Below are 15,889 nucleotides of genomic sequence, written 5' to 3' on the forward strand. Positions count from 1 at the left end.
TATGCAAAGCCTGGAATGAGTAGCAGACCATAAAGGAATATACAAAAACCTTTGGAGTATGACTCAGAAGTCAAGGAATCCAGCTTTCTTAGGTGAGGTGGTGTTACTCTGCTTTGCGATGTCATAAGAAAGGGCTCTTAGACTTTTAAAAATGGTATTAGATCTCAACATACAAGAAAGGTGCTGCTCAAGAAGTATCAGAATTAGAAGGTAATATCTTGGCCTTTAATAGCCTGGATATATGGTTTTTTTCTTTGAATATGTCTTGATACTTTTCAGTGTTTTTATGTTTTTAGAACCCATGACTTTCTAAGGTAGTGAATGTAATTTTTTTCATACATATTGTATGGAAAAGTCCATCATGCTGAGATTAGAGAATATAAAATACAGTAGGTGTGGGCTGGATGAAATTCTAATATTGTGGATGCTCAGCTAACTGTAAAACTGTTCTTAGAGAGTAGCTATCAAAATTTCATTGTCATACAATAAAAGATCAAGTACTCTGTCTCCTGGGTCAATTAATCATAAAAACATACATGAATAATATGGGAGAAGTATCAGCCTTTTATAATCAGCTGTGTCATTCAAACTCTCCAAAGGGAGAAACTAAAAAGTATTTGCAAGAACTATGGATAATCATAAGAAACTAGCTGTGTGGCCTGTAATAAGTAAGATGAAATTCAGAAAGGAAAGACACCTGTTACTGCACTTTGGGAAGGAAAAAAATCAAATGCAAAACCACAAAATGGCATGTGGAACTGTATCAAAAGTCTTAACCGAAGTCAAAATCTACCCTGTTTTTCATTTAAAGAAGTTACACTAATTTGCACTGAGCAAACCTGTGTTGACTGTTCTTATCACCTTACTCTCCTCCAGCTGCTGTTAGACTGTTTGATCAGTTAATAATTTGACCTAGCGTTTTAGGAGGAAGGAAGCAAGACCTTCTCTTCCTTGTCCCTGCCTAACAGAAGACAGGTGCTCCATCTGCCCAGATCGAGCACTCTCAGATACTGCCATCAGCCCACAATTTTTCTGGGATTTTCATTAATCATCATTATGAAACTAATAATTATTTGAAAAAAAAATTCTTTAGGCAATATACCACTGCATATTAATTTGAGGGAAAAAGTTACCTGGCACAGAATACCATTAATTTTATCCAAGAGAAATATTTATGCAGCTCATCACCTGTAATCTTCAGAAGCCATAAATAGTTTCCTACATGAAAGAACAGTTGGCTTCCAGAATTTCCTACCACACTAATTTGTTTTGACAATATAAAATTTCAAGTGCATGCATTTTTAGATTATTTAAATATGCTTTGCTCAGTTCTACAAAAGCACTGCTAAGTAAGTATAATAAGTGAAATACAAAAAAAAATTACTCAGTGATTCACTTGGAATATAAGATACTGAATTATTTTAGATGCAGAGAGTCAGTAGTTATTCCCTAGTCACAAACTCATCCTCATTTTAGATCTCAAATGTAATTGTGTGCAATCTCTATGGAGCAAATTTTTGAGTGGAAAAATGTTCATATTTATGTCACTGTATTGGGCAAAATGTCATCAGAAAGAATCAGCAGTAGAAAAGAGATATTGACATTTTATCTAGGGAAGCTTGTATGATCTTTTCCAATGCATTCTGCTTTCATTATGTGAGCCCTGGTATTTGCAGCTGACTCAAGTGAAAAGACATTTACTTTTTAAACTTTATTCACAAGTGTTTCTTGCCAGACAAAAGTAAGTTGTGTGAACTGTTAACTTAGTTTGTAAATCAGTCACATTTTATCACTGTGGTTGAGAGAATTTTAGTTGTAATATTTTTTTTACACTTTTTCAGTAATTTCAGCTGTGTTAATTACCATGACTGGGTATGGGCTTCTACAAATGCATGTTTATGATCACACATAAACAAGTATCAACTTACACACTTTGGCAGACAATCCAGTGTGCTATCACAGAGATATGACAGAGAACAGTTGTAAGATTCTTTTTTTCTTGACCGTATTGAGCATATACTGAATTTCTTTTTATTTCATTTACTCTACCATAGAGTATATTTTTTACTTGTTCTAGGTCTTCAGTAGGTAGGTTACCAGCACATGGCATTGGAGCATTCAGAACTATAAATACTTGAAAACGGATTAATCATCTTCCACTTCTTATGAGACATAAGCATCTTAGTGGGTTTTGCAAGTTAATAGGTTTTGGAGTTGTGCAGTTATAACTAAAAATGCAGTTACCTGTTTATAACCTCAAAACCAGCACTTTTTTTCTCCAGGGAAACTTGCCACTATAGAAGACATGCCAGGCCTTTTTTTTCAAGAATTTACTGAAACTTCAGTTTGTCTGAGCTCCGCCCCACCCCTCACCTCCCCAGCAAGAGAAGGAGAACAAACAATTCAGCAGAGAAATTTGAAATACTGATGTGTTGTCATACTTTTTCTTAAGAAATCCTCAAAAAAAATTATAAAAAATTGGGAATTAAATTTTAGTTAGAAATACTGTAGACCTAAACATCTTTACAGACTGGCTGTTGAACCATCTGTGTGCTGAAATTATTCAAAAAATCTTTTTGGATTTCATGAAAGCCAATACCATAGCAGTTGTGTTGGGTTGGGTTGGAAGTGATGATACAAGAGGTAGGCCGCACGTTTGAACAAATTAGAGGGGTCCTTAGCTTTAAAATGGAAACAGGCATTTCTCTCCTCATAGTTGTGCAAGTTAATCATGCGTAATTGAGAAACCTTCCAAGTCAGTATTTCCTAGATTTATTAGTGTTTTCAGTGTACTTAACTTCACATCAACTTTGGTAAAGATTCTAGGATTCCCAGCAACTCTGGTACATCAGAGCCTGGACAGAAGACTGGCAGGAGACCTTGTTAATGTCTATAAATATCTAAAGGGCAAGTGTAAGTAGGATGGAGCCAGACCCTTTACAGTAGTGCCCAGCAGTAGGATGAGGGACAATTGGCATAAACTGGAACACAGGAAGTTCCATCTGAACATGGGGGAAAACTTCTTTACTTTCTTTTTGGAGGACTTAGTCCAAACTGTCCCTTACTAAGATTTGCTTTGCTTTGAGCTTATCACTTTTTTTTCCCATGCTTGGCTTTGTATGAGAGGCCTCTATGAACGTTTTTCACTCTAAGAGAAACATTCATCCCTTACCCTATTTTAATACAAAACCTACTAGCTGGTGTAACACCAAGATTGTTTGATCATGAACACCAATCCAGAATAGAAAAAAAAGGAGCAAATTCCCTAGTAAGTCAAATTACATGTGAAACACCTATTAAAGAAGTCTCAGTCTTCTAAAGCCTCATCAGATAACTTTTCATCCCTCAGAGCCATAAATAATGTCTCTCAGTTAAGTGTATGTGTGGCCACAAGCTTGCAAGATGGGTTCATTAATCATAGTGGAAAATACTCAGCATCTTGTAAGGTTTTGACAATGCAGCAGTTGCAGTTTTGGAACATTGGGACCCCGTAAGTGCTACATGAAATGTTAATAACATCAGTATGATTCTATTTTAAACACTACTCTGGAATCAATTCTATTATGGAAACCGTGTAAACTGTCCAAATGATTACATTTCCTCATTTAAAGAAATAAAGAGTGCTGAACCTCACCCCAGAGCTACTTTCCTGCTTCTACATCGTCATGGTGATGTCTCTGCTGAGGAAGTCTGGCTGGGCAGGGCATAGGGTCAATGTGTTGGGAAGCTTGCCCTAAAAACTGCTGGGGAAAAGCACTTGTCACTCAAGGCCTTTCTGACCTGGGTGGCTTTGTACTTTGCTTTTCTATGGCTCTTCCAGATGCTCACAGCAGAGCGGTGTGCATTGCCTACCAGGATGAGGGGCATTGTTCCAGGTTTCATTTTAGTTGCTCATTTTGTCATTTGCTTGAGTAAGGCATGAAAGGGGGATTTTAGTCTGCAACAAGTAATGACACAGCAAAGAGTAGCTTTATTCTGACTTAAGGTTATTGAAGGGACGCATTTCAGGCTTCATGAATTTTTTTATCCTTTTCATAATAAAGTCAACTGTAATTAGCAATTGCAGTAGTTATAAAGAGGTGTACATTAAGTGTTAATGACCTAAAATATAGATATTGGCCTATTTTAAGGAGTTAGACTAGCAAAGAATATAAAGTTTCTATGTTACAGCTTTTCAAGAATCTCTTCTACTTACCTGCTCAAGCAGGTAAGTATTTAGATTTTGAGATTGCATTTAAGTCAGCTGATTTATCTTCAGGTGTTAAATACTAATCAAAACATTAATGAGTGCAAAGTATCTGTGTTAAAATCCCCAGTCTGAGCAAAGTTTTCTGATGACTGGATTTGTTTTATCTGGCTATTACAAGTACATTAACTCTTCTAGAGCATGACTAAATGTGTTTGGACAAGAAAATAAATGAAAAAGAAATCTTAGGTTAATAATAAATTATGTAATTTATGCTAAAAAGTTTATAAGCTTAAATTCTAAGCCTTTTAAGCTTAAAGTCAGAGAGATGTTGAAATTAAGAAATAGTCAAAACATTTTCACTTTTTGATATTTAAAAATTATATATTTTAAGAACATTATTAGAGGAATTTGGTACAAATTCGTAAGCAGTTCAACAATCCAGAGTTATTTCTCCCCTAAAACAATAAACAATAAATAAGAAAAAAAAACCAACAAACTTTGTGTAGTTATCAACATATTAACTGTTTTCAGATAGCTAATGCACAATCCCTGTTGTACTATTAAATTGTTATGGAAGGTATTTAATCTAATAGCACCTTTAGTATCTATAACATTAATGGTATTAAAGCTGAATTTACCAGTTATCAATTTTTCTCATCAATATGGTCATATTTGTTCTGTAGCAGGAAAGCCAGACATAAAACTATAACAAGGGCAGATTTTGATGGTTTCCCAATCGTTCTCCATGGTTTTAAATAAGGATCCTCTGATGACTTGTTTTTTCAAAGAGGTTGAATTATGTAAACACAATTGTGAACACAATTATGAACACACCCTAGCTGATAAATACTGCAAAGTCAACTCTCATGGTTTTATTTTTGGTGTTCCTATTTACTTGGAGAACATATTACATGATCTGAGTTCTTCAGTGTTTTATCAGGAAAGTCAGATGCCATGTTTTGTTTTCCAGAGCTTAGCCATTGAACGTCTGGGCCGCCGGCCTCTTCTCATCGGAGGCTTTGGGTTGATGATCGTCTTCTTCGCAGTACTTACTGTCTCTCTGACTTTACAGGTAAAAATACAGTCACTGCATCTTTTTACTCTCTCTTTTCCTATTTCAAAACTATGTCAAGTGCTCGATGCCTGTTGACCTCAGCATTCCTCCATGAGCCAGTCCTTTTAATCAGTTTGATATAAAGACATGAAGGTGTCTTTTGTTTCTTTGAGAACCTGTTGTTTTCAATGGACCATGGTCAGCCACAGCAGCTTTTGCATTAAAAAGCCAGAGAGGCTTTGTAATATTTAGTCTCCTTAACTCAAAGATTCGTGCTTATCAGGAACTATTATGAAGACAATTTGACCCATACTTGGGTAAATAGTTTACCATATTCTATGTTTTTATCTTTGTTTCTAATGCAGTGTTTTTTAGATCTATTTCCCATTTTATGTATCATTCTTATTCTTGGGTTTGGATGTTGTTTTTTTCCAGTAGTGAAAAATTTCCATGTTTGTTGTTTTTTCCAAGTTACATTTCTGGTATTTTTCTCAAAAATATAAAGACAGATTTCCCAGAACATTTGCACTGAAGTTCTCAGATGTTATTAGCAGTCAGTTCCCCAGCTATTTCAAATGGTCAGAGGAGAATTATTAAAGTCAGTAAGTCAGTTTGACTAGCAGAGGTCTGCCACCCCAGTGCCAAGCTTTATTTGACTTACCTGTATGTACAGCACAATAAATCTTTATTTCACATACCTATCACAACAGCCACAAGACAGCACTCCAGAAGAGAGAGGTTATTGCAAGTAAACAGTAAAAAATTCTTTCCCAAGTCTTCTAAAACTTAGTCTGATCCATGAGGACCTTCAGCTGTTGTAAATCTCTGAATATTGAGTGTCTTCCAGTTGTATTTCCTTCCAGAAGTGTCTCAATCTGTTAATTATGAGAGATTAAGTAATGCTTTGAACACAGGATCTGGGATATAAATAGCCTTGATCTCAGAGGAATTTGTATCTACTCTGTTTTTGCAACTTCTCTCTCTCAGTACCTTTAGAGACCTTGGAACTGAGTTCAGACAAGCACTCCAAAATGTGTAATTTTGACAGCTCTACAAGTCTTTTGGTTAATGTTAATGCCTAGGAGACCATTAGTATGTTTTCCGTATAACTAAAGGAATAACCCAGACGGGAAGAGAAAAAAATGTCAGAAAATGGGGGTGTTTATTAAACACTGAAACAAATAATTAGCTATTTTAGCAAGTGTATTTTAGAGTGCTGCTCACAGTGATATTTCGTGATGCTACAGTTATACATAACTTAACCAACTTTGCAAAAATAGTAAAATTCTAATATCAATATCAATATCAATTTCACACTTTGCTAATGGAAAAAACTGAAACTGATGAGAGTTAGAGAAAGGAATGGGAATCCATGGGTTTTTCCCATCTATTAGTATTTTTATCAAGCATTCATGTATCTGATTAAGATTCAGTGTCCTGAAAAATCAGCAGAAATTGCTCATGATGTTTCAAGTTCCTATCATTTACAGGCCTGAATAAAGAAAAATCTATTTTGATGTAGAAAAAACAGCAACATTGCCTTGTGAAGGAAATAGGAGATTCTGTTTACAATTCCCTTAAACAACCATTTATAGTTTGCTCTCATTTCTCTGTAGCTATTGTTTACACACGTGACCTTCCTACATCAGATTATGGCTAAAAATCCTTTTACTTTGGCCTTCATATGCTTTACTAAAGTTCAGAACAGCTGTCCTACCAGAAGGCAGCCTATAGCGTCTAGACTTCAGCTCAGCCTTTAATGGGTGAAATTTGAAGCTCTATGGGGCATCATAGTTGCTCTTTTTAAACATGACTGAAGTATGTGAGGAGGAGGATGGAGGCTTCAATCTGTTCAATGGAAAGGAAAAACTCTTTTCCAGGTCTTTAGCATAAGAATTTGTGAACTTTCAGAGTTGTGGCTTCTGTGGTGCAAGAGCTCATCTAGTCTTTCTCTACAGGGATTCTCTAGGGACAAAGACCTTTAATAAAAAAAATCTAATAAAGTTCTACAGAAAGACTGTGAACTTCTAAGGTAATCCTAGACTAATTTCTGAAATAGAAGCAGAATAACAGAGAACACAAGTATTACTAGTATTAATATTAGTATTAGTACTAGTATTAGTGGTGTTGGTTTTTTTTATTATTGGTGATACCTTCAATATACATAACTTTAATTTATTTTATTTACCCAGAAAACTGTGGAATGGCTTCCTTACCTCAGTATATTTTGCATCCTTGCAATCATTGCATCATTCTGCATTGGACCAGGTATGTCTGTATTTTTTCACATTTCATTTCACATCCATGGACAAGTATCTTTTGCACTGGCACTATGTTAACAGATTGCTTGTAGGAAACTCCACTTTACCCTTATCTGAAGACCACAAGGGGTCTAAGACAATAAAAAGTGATAGCAACACAAAATAACAGCAACACGGCTGATAAAAACCCATGCACACACACAATCCCACTTAGCTGTCAGCATAACTGAGAACAAGTGCCTAAATTGCAATCAGTACCAAATTGAAATATTGGCTATTATTGTAGGTTCACTGTGTTTTTGTAAATCTATAAATTTCTCTGCCTTCCTAAAGATAGAGAAGTGCTGTGCAAGTGGATTTACACATACTATCCTTAGGAAGATGATGGAAAAGGTAGATATCCTGATGGTGGAGCTGCTTCTTGTCTGGCAGTTCCCTACTGGTCACTGGCATTTCAAATCCAGTGCCTTCAGGTCACTGTTTTTGTAGGTTGAAATGAGTTTATCAGAGCTATTTCCCCAGCCAAGTTTTGATTACTTAGAGGTGAATACAACTTTATACACAATGCAGTATCCACAGGTTGCATTTTTGTTTTTCATTTTCTTTAAAAAATAACATGTTTAAGGTATAAAAAAGTAATAAAGCCAGACCTTTCTTTGAAGTGTAGAATGAGAGAACAAGAGCAATAGTCAAGTCTCAGCAAAGGGCAATTAGGAGCGGATAGAAGAGGAACATTTTTACACCAAAAAGTGTTTAAGTATTGGAAGACGTTGCTCAACGAGGACGTAAATGTCCATCCTTGGAGATATTCAAAACTCATCTGGATAAGTTCATGAGCAACTGGCCCAGTTTTACCTGGAGGATGAACTCCAGAAGTCCCTTCCAGCCTAGTTTATCCTGTGATTCTAGTTGCATCATTCCTTATTTGCCTGCAGAGATGTGACTCCAAATGCCAGAGAGGTCATAACTTATTCTGGGATAAGAGTCTTTCAATCTTCATTTTGATGCTGTTCCAATTGTATAGAACAGATTCTTTTCTGAACCAGAGAATGGCTCTTCTGTGATGTGTCAAGAGATTCACCTCAGATGGTGGAAAATGTGGGGGAAGATCCCCCAGTTGGGCATTACAGCAATTTTAACATGGATTTCCAGGTAACCTTTCAACTGGAAACATGCATGACAAGGTTACAGTCAGACCCTGAGAACTTTGGAAACTCGGCATAAGACATTTCTATGCATCAGCTTTGCACGAGGAGATTTATTAATATTTCTTCCTTGGAATAATATTCTATTTAAATGTAACATCCTTCAATCCAGTTTTAATGACTGGAGGAGGCAAATCTGCAGAGACAGGAAAGAAAACCGTGGTGGTGGATATTAGGTATCATGCCTGTCTTTAAATGAAAGGGTGGGAAGAGGTGGGCAGTTTTTATAATGTACCAGGCATTGAAGTAATCCTTCCTTTATCACCTTATTTCAGAAACTGAAAAAGTATTGTCTCTTTTGAATCAAGTCTTTGCATATTTGGTGCCTCTGGTAGCACAGTGAACTGGAGCACTGGACTTATTATACTGTTGAGAATAAGCAGAAATAACTCAAGGCGATATTCTTGAGTACGACCTGTACGAGGTGTTTGTGCAGCAGTGTTGCCCTTCCTTCAAAAGCTGCGGCTGAGAGGGAGGTCAGCCACATGTGTGCACAGGCAGGCATGCAGTATTGTTCCCTCTTCTAGGAGTTCCTTGGAGTCCTCTGGAAGGCAAAAAATCAGCTTTTATTACAACAAAGAATAACACTAGGAGAAATTTCAGAAATCTGAGGAGTTGCTTTTAAATCCATTGCTTGCTTATCATAACTCAAGCCATCTTTGTGCAGGAAATTTGTGACAATTTGGTAGCACTTCAAGTTTGAGATTAGTGATTTGTTTGAAATCTCACTTCACCTTTCACAGTTTACCTGATTCTAGTAGTAGGACACATATGACTGCAGGCAGTTGGAGAGAAAAAGAGGCTTAGAAACTCAGGAACAGGGTGAGGCTTTAAGAATGTGTGAAAATGCCAGGTTGCTAAGGGAGAATAAAAGATGTATCTCTGTGTCACATGGAAAGCTTCTCCATAACTGATTATATTTTATCTAAGTAATTTGAACAATTGCTTTATAGTAACACTGTATATGCACATTCTTTTATGTATTTTCATCATATTGTCATGCATTCTCTCTCTCTATTGTAATGTGAAAAATGCTAATTGTATTGCCAAGTGTCTTGTCATCATTTTTGAGGTGAAGACTTAGAGCTAAATGTTAGATCACAAAACTGCTCCTGCAGCAGTTTGCCAGGAAGACTGCAAAGAAGGGCTACTGTGAAGACAGATTTTTATATTAAAAGATACAGAATAGCTTCATAGTTTCTAACAAAAAGACCAAGAATAGATTTCTGTTTCTAGATACATGGACACAAGGGAGAATAACACTGAGAAGACAGAAAAAGCTAAAGTTAAATGTTGCTGCAGAAAATAACAAAATGCCAAACCTAGGTGCTAGCTAGCCATGAATAAATTTAGAATAAAACATTGGAAGAAAACTTCTAGCCACTAGAGGAGCTGAGTTCTGTGTCATCTTCTCAACAGAGATAGCAAAAGCAGAAACTAAACACACAAGTTTATAAATTTCTAAAATGACTGGATGAAATCTTGCCAGAAACAGAGGAAGGCTGGATGTGAACCAGGGGATCCAATCTGACTCTGAGTTCCTTTATCTCCAAATCCAATGTCCTCCTTTATCTCAAAGTGAGAGACTCGATCCTCTGTCTAAAGTCTTTCTTTTTTTCCGTTTGTCAAAAAGCCCATGTGTCTGAAGACAAGCATGTGCTCAGAGTGGATTTTCTAGCTGGTCATTATGTAGAGCATGGAGCCCATGACATCAATAGCTGCTATTTTAAAATCAGTGGCACTGCAGTGAGAAGAAAACAGGACTCTCTGGTTAATCCTTACAGAGTGGCTTCAAGATGTCTGACTTTACTATGCCTTTGAAGTAGTTGTTTTGGTCCTAAACCCTGTAGGTATTTCTGTGGGTTTCAGTCCCACTCTCATCACAGAAAAGGGAGATGATAAAATTCACTCAGTTGTAATTTGAAAAGAAAAGGTCTTTTTATGACAGTCAGATCTTAATTTTTCAACTGTTGCTTTTTATAGTGATTGCATTTTTCAGACACAGCTAAGAAACATTAACAAACCAGACAATTTCAGAAAAATACTGCTTACTTTATGTATCTTTTTTGAGACTTTTGCCTTGTAATTAGATGATGGAGTGAATGAAGTCTTTCCTAGCACAGCTGAATACAGACACAATAGAAACATGCTAATGCTGTATTCAACTTGTGTTACATTGACATTATGAAGTAAACAAAAGAAAACATGGAGGAAATCATTGCCGTGCCCTGAGGTGTATCAAAGATATTTGATATTTAAAGTTTAAATCAGCCTGCTCCCTTGCTCTGAATGCCAACTTGCAGCTGTATTGACAGCAGAGCAACTGTGATAATAAAGGGTCACTTTGAAAGTCATGCTGTTTGTTCAATCTGAAATGTCATCAGGGAAGACAAAAAAAATCTCTTGGATGTAAAACACAAGCAAAGACATGATGGCACACACGTAGACAAAAAAAATAAATAAAAATTTTAAAAAAGAAAGGCTGCATCAGTATTATTGCTTGAAATAGGCCCTTCCAGAAGCTTTGTGTGATGTTGTGTTAGCTTCTCCACTTACAGTGGGATGTAAGAATTTCTAATGCTTGTGGCCTCATGGCTACAACTTGAGAGGAAAAAAAACCTTCTCTTTGTACTAGAAAAGTGTATCACATGAAAAAGAAAAAAATAAACCCATGTTGCTATGTATTTAATTACAAGTAGTGGATTTGAAAGTTTAGTTTTTTCAAAAAAGTCTTTTATTCTCTAAACTAGAAGCCTTTACAGTCATCCCAGCAGGTAGGTATCCATTCATGCTGTCAGATAGTTCCCACATCAGATAAGAGGGGTATTTGTGCAGAAATAACCTTTCGTTTTCCTGGGTATTTACAAAAATGTTTGGTTTGTTAACAGTTTAATGCTTTTGTGGGCACAACATTAGATTTAAAACATGCTGCACTGTAAGCAGTTAAATATTCCAAACATGAGTTACAGTTCAGTTCAGGACCTCATAACAACCTGGAGATATATAACTACTATGCAGTGCAACCATCCATCCAACACAAGTAGCTTTTGTGTTGGCATTTTAGCCCCGCAGCTGCCACCCATCACAGCCCACCATATTAATGCCATTGCTTGAATGAGCTGTGAAGCACAGCAGGCCAGATCTGATTCACCTTTCCTTCTCTGGTTTTCTCTAGAAATAGAAAAAGCTTCTGCCTACTCTCGGAGGCAGGAGCATTTGCAAGGAGATGAAAGGATAGGAAGTCTAAAGGCTTCACATGAGACTTTCTCTTCTGGTTGCCTTTCAGTGAACTCAATTTTTGGGCTGTTAGGAAAGAAAATGAGAATTACATTCAATCTGGCTGCATCTTCACTAAATTTTTTGCAGGGGAAGATAGCATGCCTCTTGACTATACTAAATACAATGTCATTCAACATATGTTTTGGGATTCATACCTGTTTTATGGGGGTGTATTATTAATTCTCTCTTCAAAGAGCAGCATAGAGTAAATGTGTAGCCTTTAACAGTTCTATTGCAGAAGATATTTCAATTCTTTATAATTAGTGGAAGTTCTAAAGAAAAATTAACCCCTAGCATTTGAAAGATAACTGTATTTACTGGGTAAAGGAATTGCTGGAGATGAGATATGGAGTTCTTAGCAGAAGGAAGACTTACAATCTCTATCCATTTAAGAATAGATTTTATAAATAATCATAATTGAAACTTTCAAAATGTGAAAGCTTTGACACTTGAGAGCACTCCTTTTACCTGAACTAGCATGTTTTCCTGAATGTTCCTTAATTACTTGCTGATGGCTCACAACTACACCATGTAAGAAATTTACTCCTGGAAAAAGTCACCCAAGTGTTTTAGAACTTTATGTAACTGTGCAAAAATTGATTTATTCAAAATCCGTGTCAGCAACACATCTCAGATACATGAGGATTGGATATAGGAGAGCTAGTAAAAAAATTTACTCTCTTCTGTGAATTAGTATAAAATATTTGTAGCTTTAGAAGTGCAAACTAATAAATATGTAGAACAGTAGATGTAAAAGTAATTAATGTAAGACAGTAGAAATATTTTATTTTCCTTGTGCTTAGGCACAATGCACAACAAATAAAAGTTCTAAGTTCATCTCATCTGGATTTGGCCAAGCTCCCTGGCTAGTATTTAAATGCAAATGTTTACAAATTTTGTCACAGAATCATAGAATGGTTTGGGCTGGAAGGGGCCTTAAAAATAATCTAGTTCCAACCTCCAAAACATGGGCAGTGACACCTCCCACTAGACCAGGTTTCTCAGAGCCCCATCCAACCTGGCCTTGAACACTTCCAGGAAGGGGCCATCCACAAATTCACTAGGCAGTCTGTTCCAGTCTCTCATCACCTTCACAGGAAATAATTTCTTCCTAATATTCAATCTAAATCTCCCCTCTTTCAGTTTCAAACCATTTCCCCTTGTCCTATCTCTTCACAGTCTTGTAAAAAGTCCCTCCCCAGCTTTCCTGTAGCCTCTTTGGGTACTGGAAGGTGCTATAAGGTCTGCCCAGAGCCTTCTATTCTACAGGCTGAGCAGCCCCAACTCTCTCAGCCTGTCTTCATAAGAGAGGTGTTCCAACCCTCTAATCATCTTCATGGCCTCCTTTGGACTTGCTCCAGTGGCTCCCTGTCCTTCTTATCTTGGGCAGCCCAGCACTGGACACAGTATTCCAGGTGGGATCTCATGAGAATGCAGCAGAGGGGCAGAATCACCCCCCTTGTCCTGCTGGCACAGTTCTTTTGATGCAGCCCAGACATGGTTGGCTTTCTGGGCTGCAAGTGCACATTGCTGGCTCATGATGAGCTTTTCATTAAGCAAAACCTCCAAGTGCCACCATTCAGCCAATTCCTTATCCACTGAGTGCTCCATCTGTTAAGTTTATTTCTCTCCAGTTTAGGGAGTATCTGCTGTATCTGTTTTGGTTATCACCCACAGTAAGGAAAAGAAAATATTCTTGTTGTCCTACATTCATTAATTCCACATCTACTACTCTCCATACCCTGTCTACCATCCTGGAGCAGCAGCTAAATTACTTAGCACTAGCATTTGAAGGGCCATGTCCTAAAGGCTTCAGCATTTTCCAGAAATCATAAGCAGAGAAGATGTGGTCTGTAAATCATCTTAGAAAGGAGAAGGAGGCCAAGAGAGACTCTTCTGTCTCAACCTCTCTGAAAATTTTTACTCTTGGCATCCTTCAGAGTGAACGTAGCTATGCAAAGATGTAATTGTCCACTGCTACTATGAGTAATTTGTTTGTTAAAACACTTCATGAGGAGAGCCCGTCATGCCACAGGGAGTTTTCAAGACTGTTTTAGCTTGCAAAAGTTCACAACCAGCAGCATTTTGTGCTAATGGGCTGTCAACCTGAATTCCTGACAGGGAAACCATGTCTGATGATTTTTTTTATTTCTTTCAGTAGATTATTGTAGAAGTAATAATCCTAGATTAGATAGAGGTTGGGTTTGTTGTTTTTTGGGTTTTTTTCTTGGTTTTGGTCCTGGGATAGTGGTGTGATTCTGTGAATATTTCACTTACCTAGGACTGATCACCTTGTGAATCTTCAACCCAGGTGTTCCCATGATACTGCCATTTGTATAGTAAATGAAATTCTAAGGGACAATTCTATGTTTTTATTAAAGTCAAAACTCTCTTGTCATTCATCTGATTGAGATTATTGTTTTTAATAATGTAATATTAACAGCAGTTATGTTAGTAAGTGATCATAGTTACTGAGAATAATTATAAAATTAATTATATCATAAAGACTTCTAGTCATGGCTCAATAAAGAAATTTTTCTTCACATTCAAATAGGAGAACAGAATGACAGGCTATAATTAGGGTTTTGACATGATAAAGTGAGACTGAAAATATAGCAGAAATGTTTAAGAGTCTATTTCCATGTAGTTCAAAGTAAGTGTATTTTTTAATTGTATTTTATTCTTCAGTACTTTTGCAGAATTAAAATGGTGAAACGAAAAGAAATGTTGCTAAGTAAAACAGCGGAATTTTAATGTTGATCTTCATGTTTTACCATAAAAAGAAAGAAAAAGAAGGCCAACACAAAAAAAAAATAATCACAGAACAGTAACAGAACAAAATCACAAAAAGCCCCACCAGGTTCAGGGTGTTACCAAAACAACACAAAAATGGATGTATTGGAATTGGCAGAATGGCCCAGGTCTGCACCACTGGTCTCTATTACAATTTTTAAAAAGCAAAAAAGGAAAAGCTATTAACTTCCAAGATGGAGCTGTATTTAAAAGGAGTTATTATAACTCATGTAAAGAATGATATCTTAAAAGTACTGATATTATTTTGGTTCATCAGTTATGTAGTAAGTATTTTGCCTTCACTAAACAGATTTACAGAGAATAATGATTCACTCAGTAAATGCTCATAAAATTCTGGTTGAGAGCACTGCCTTATAGAACTAAAAATTATAGGACAATGCACTAAACATTATTCAAGAGGGGAAGAACGTCACTGAAGACTAAATTCTCAGATGGTTCAGATAAGGATATTCGTAGGTCTTTTGGATTACAAAATTACATGGAATATCTGCTTTAGAATTAAATGGAAGTAAAAAGAATATTGTGTTTTTTCCTCATTAGTTAATAGCCTTGTTGTTGTGTGTTAACCATTTTAGTGGAAATGTTCTAAGAACCAAAAAAATCAACATTTTAACTAATGATATTATATCAGTGGGTTTTTTCTGCACCATTTCTTAGTTTATTTTGTTATCCTGGATGTTGTGGGTTACCTTGCACCTCCAGAGCTGGATTTCTTCTATATCTTATTAGAGTAACAAGTTTTACAGATGCTAAACCCAAGTCTAGTTTATCAATGCAAAATCCCTTTCTAATTCGGTGTTATGGTTTGCACTTTTCATTTGCCACAGACTGACTTAGCTTTAAGTGTTCTTTATTCAAGTGTCCTTTAATCTAAGGCAGAAAAGGCCATGCTCTTCAAATGGCACACATGAATGTGGTTAATGAACTGTATTGCTTTATGCAAGTGCCTGTTTTGCTTCATTCTGCGGTAGATCAGATCAAAAGTTCTCCTGTGGAGAAGAGCTGGAGACACAGCAGAGTCGGCAGCATGAAGCTGTGACTCAGTACGCTCCTCATCACACGTTCTGCTCCTTGATCTCTCAGTAGG

General features: G+C 36.5%; 1 protein-coding gene across 1 annotated transcript in view; it reads left to right on the forward strand.

Moving 5' to 3' along the window:
* The window catches only part of SLC2A9 (solute carrier family 2 (facilitated glucose transporter), member 9), a 95,690-nt gene that overhangs the window by 60,920 nt on the left and 18,881 nt on the right, over positions 1–15,889 (forward strand). The window contains exons 9-10 of the mRNA XM_010003105.1: positions 5,160–5,261; positions 7,436–7,511. Coding sequence (XP_010001407.1) covers positions 5,160–5,261; positions 7,436–7,511 — 178 coding nt within the window. The remainder of the gene's footprint in view (positions 1–5,159; positions 5,262–7,435; positions 7,512–15,889) is intronic.

Source organism: Chaetura pelagica, unplaced genomic scaffold (assembly GCF_000747805.2).
Source record: "Chaetura pelagica isolate M959 unplaced genomic scaffold, ChaPel_1.0 scaffold147, whole genome shotgun sequence".
Lineage (NCBI taxonomy): Eukaryota > Metazoa > Chordata > Aves > Apodiformes > Apodidae > Chaetura > Chaetura pelagica.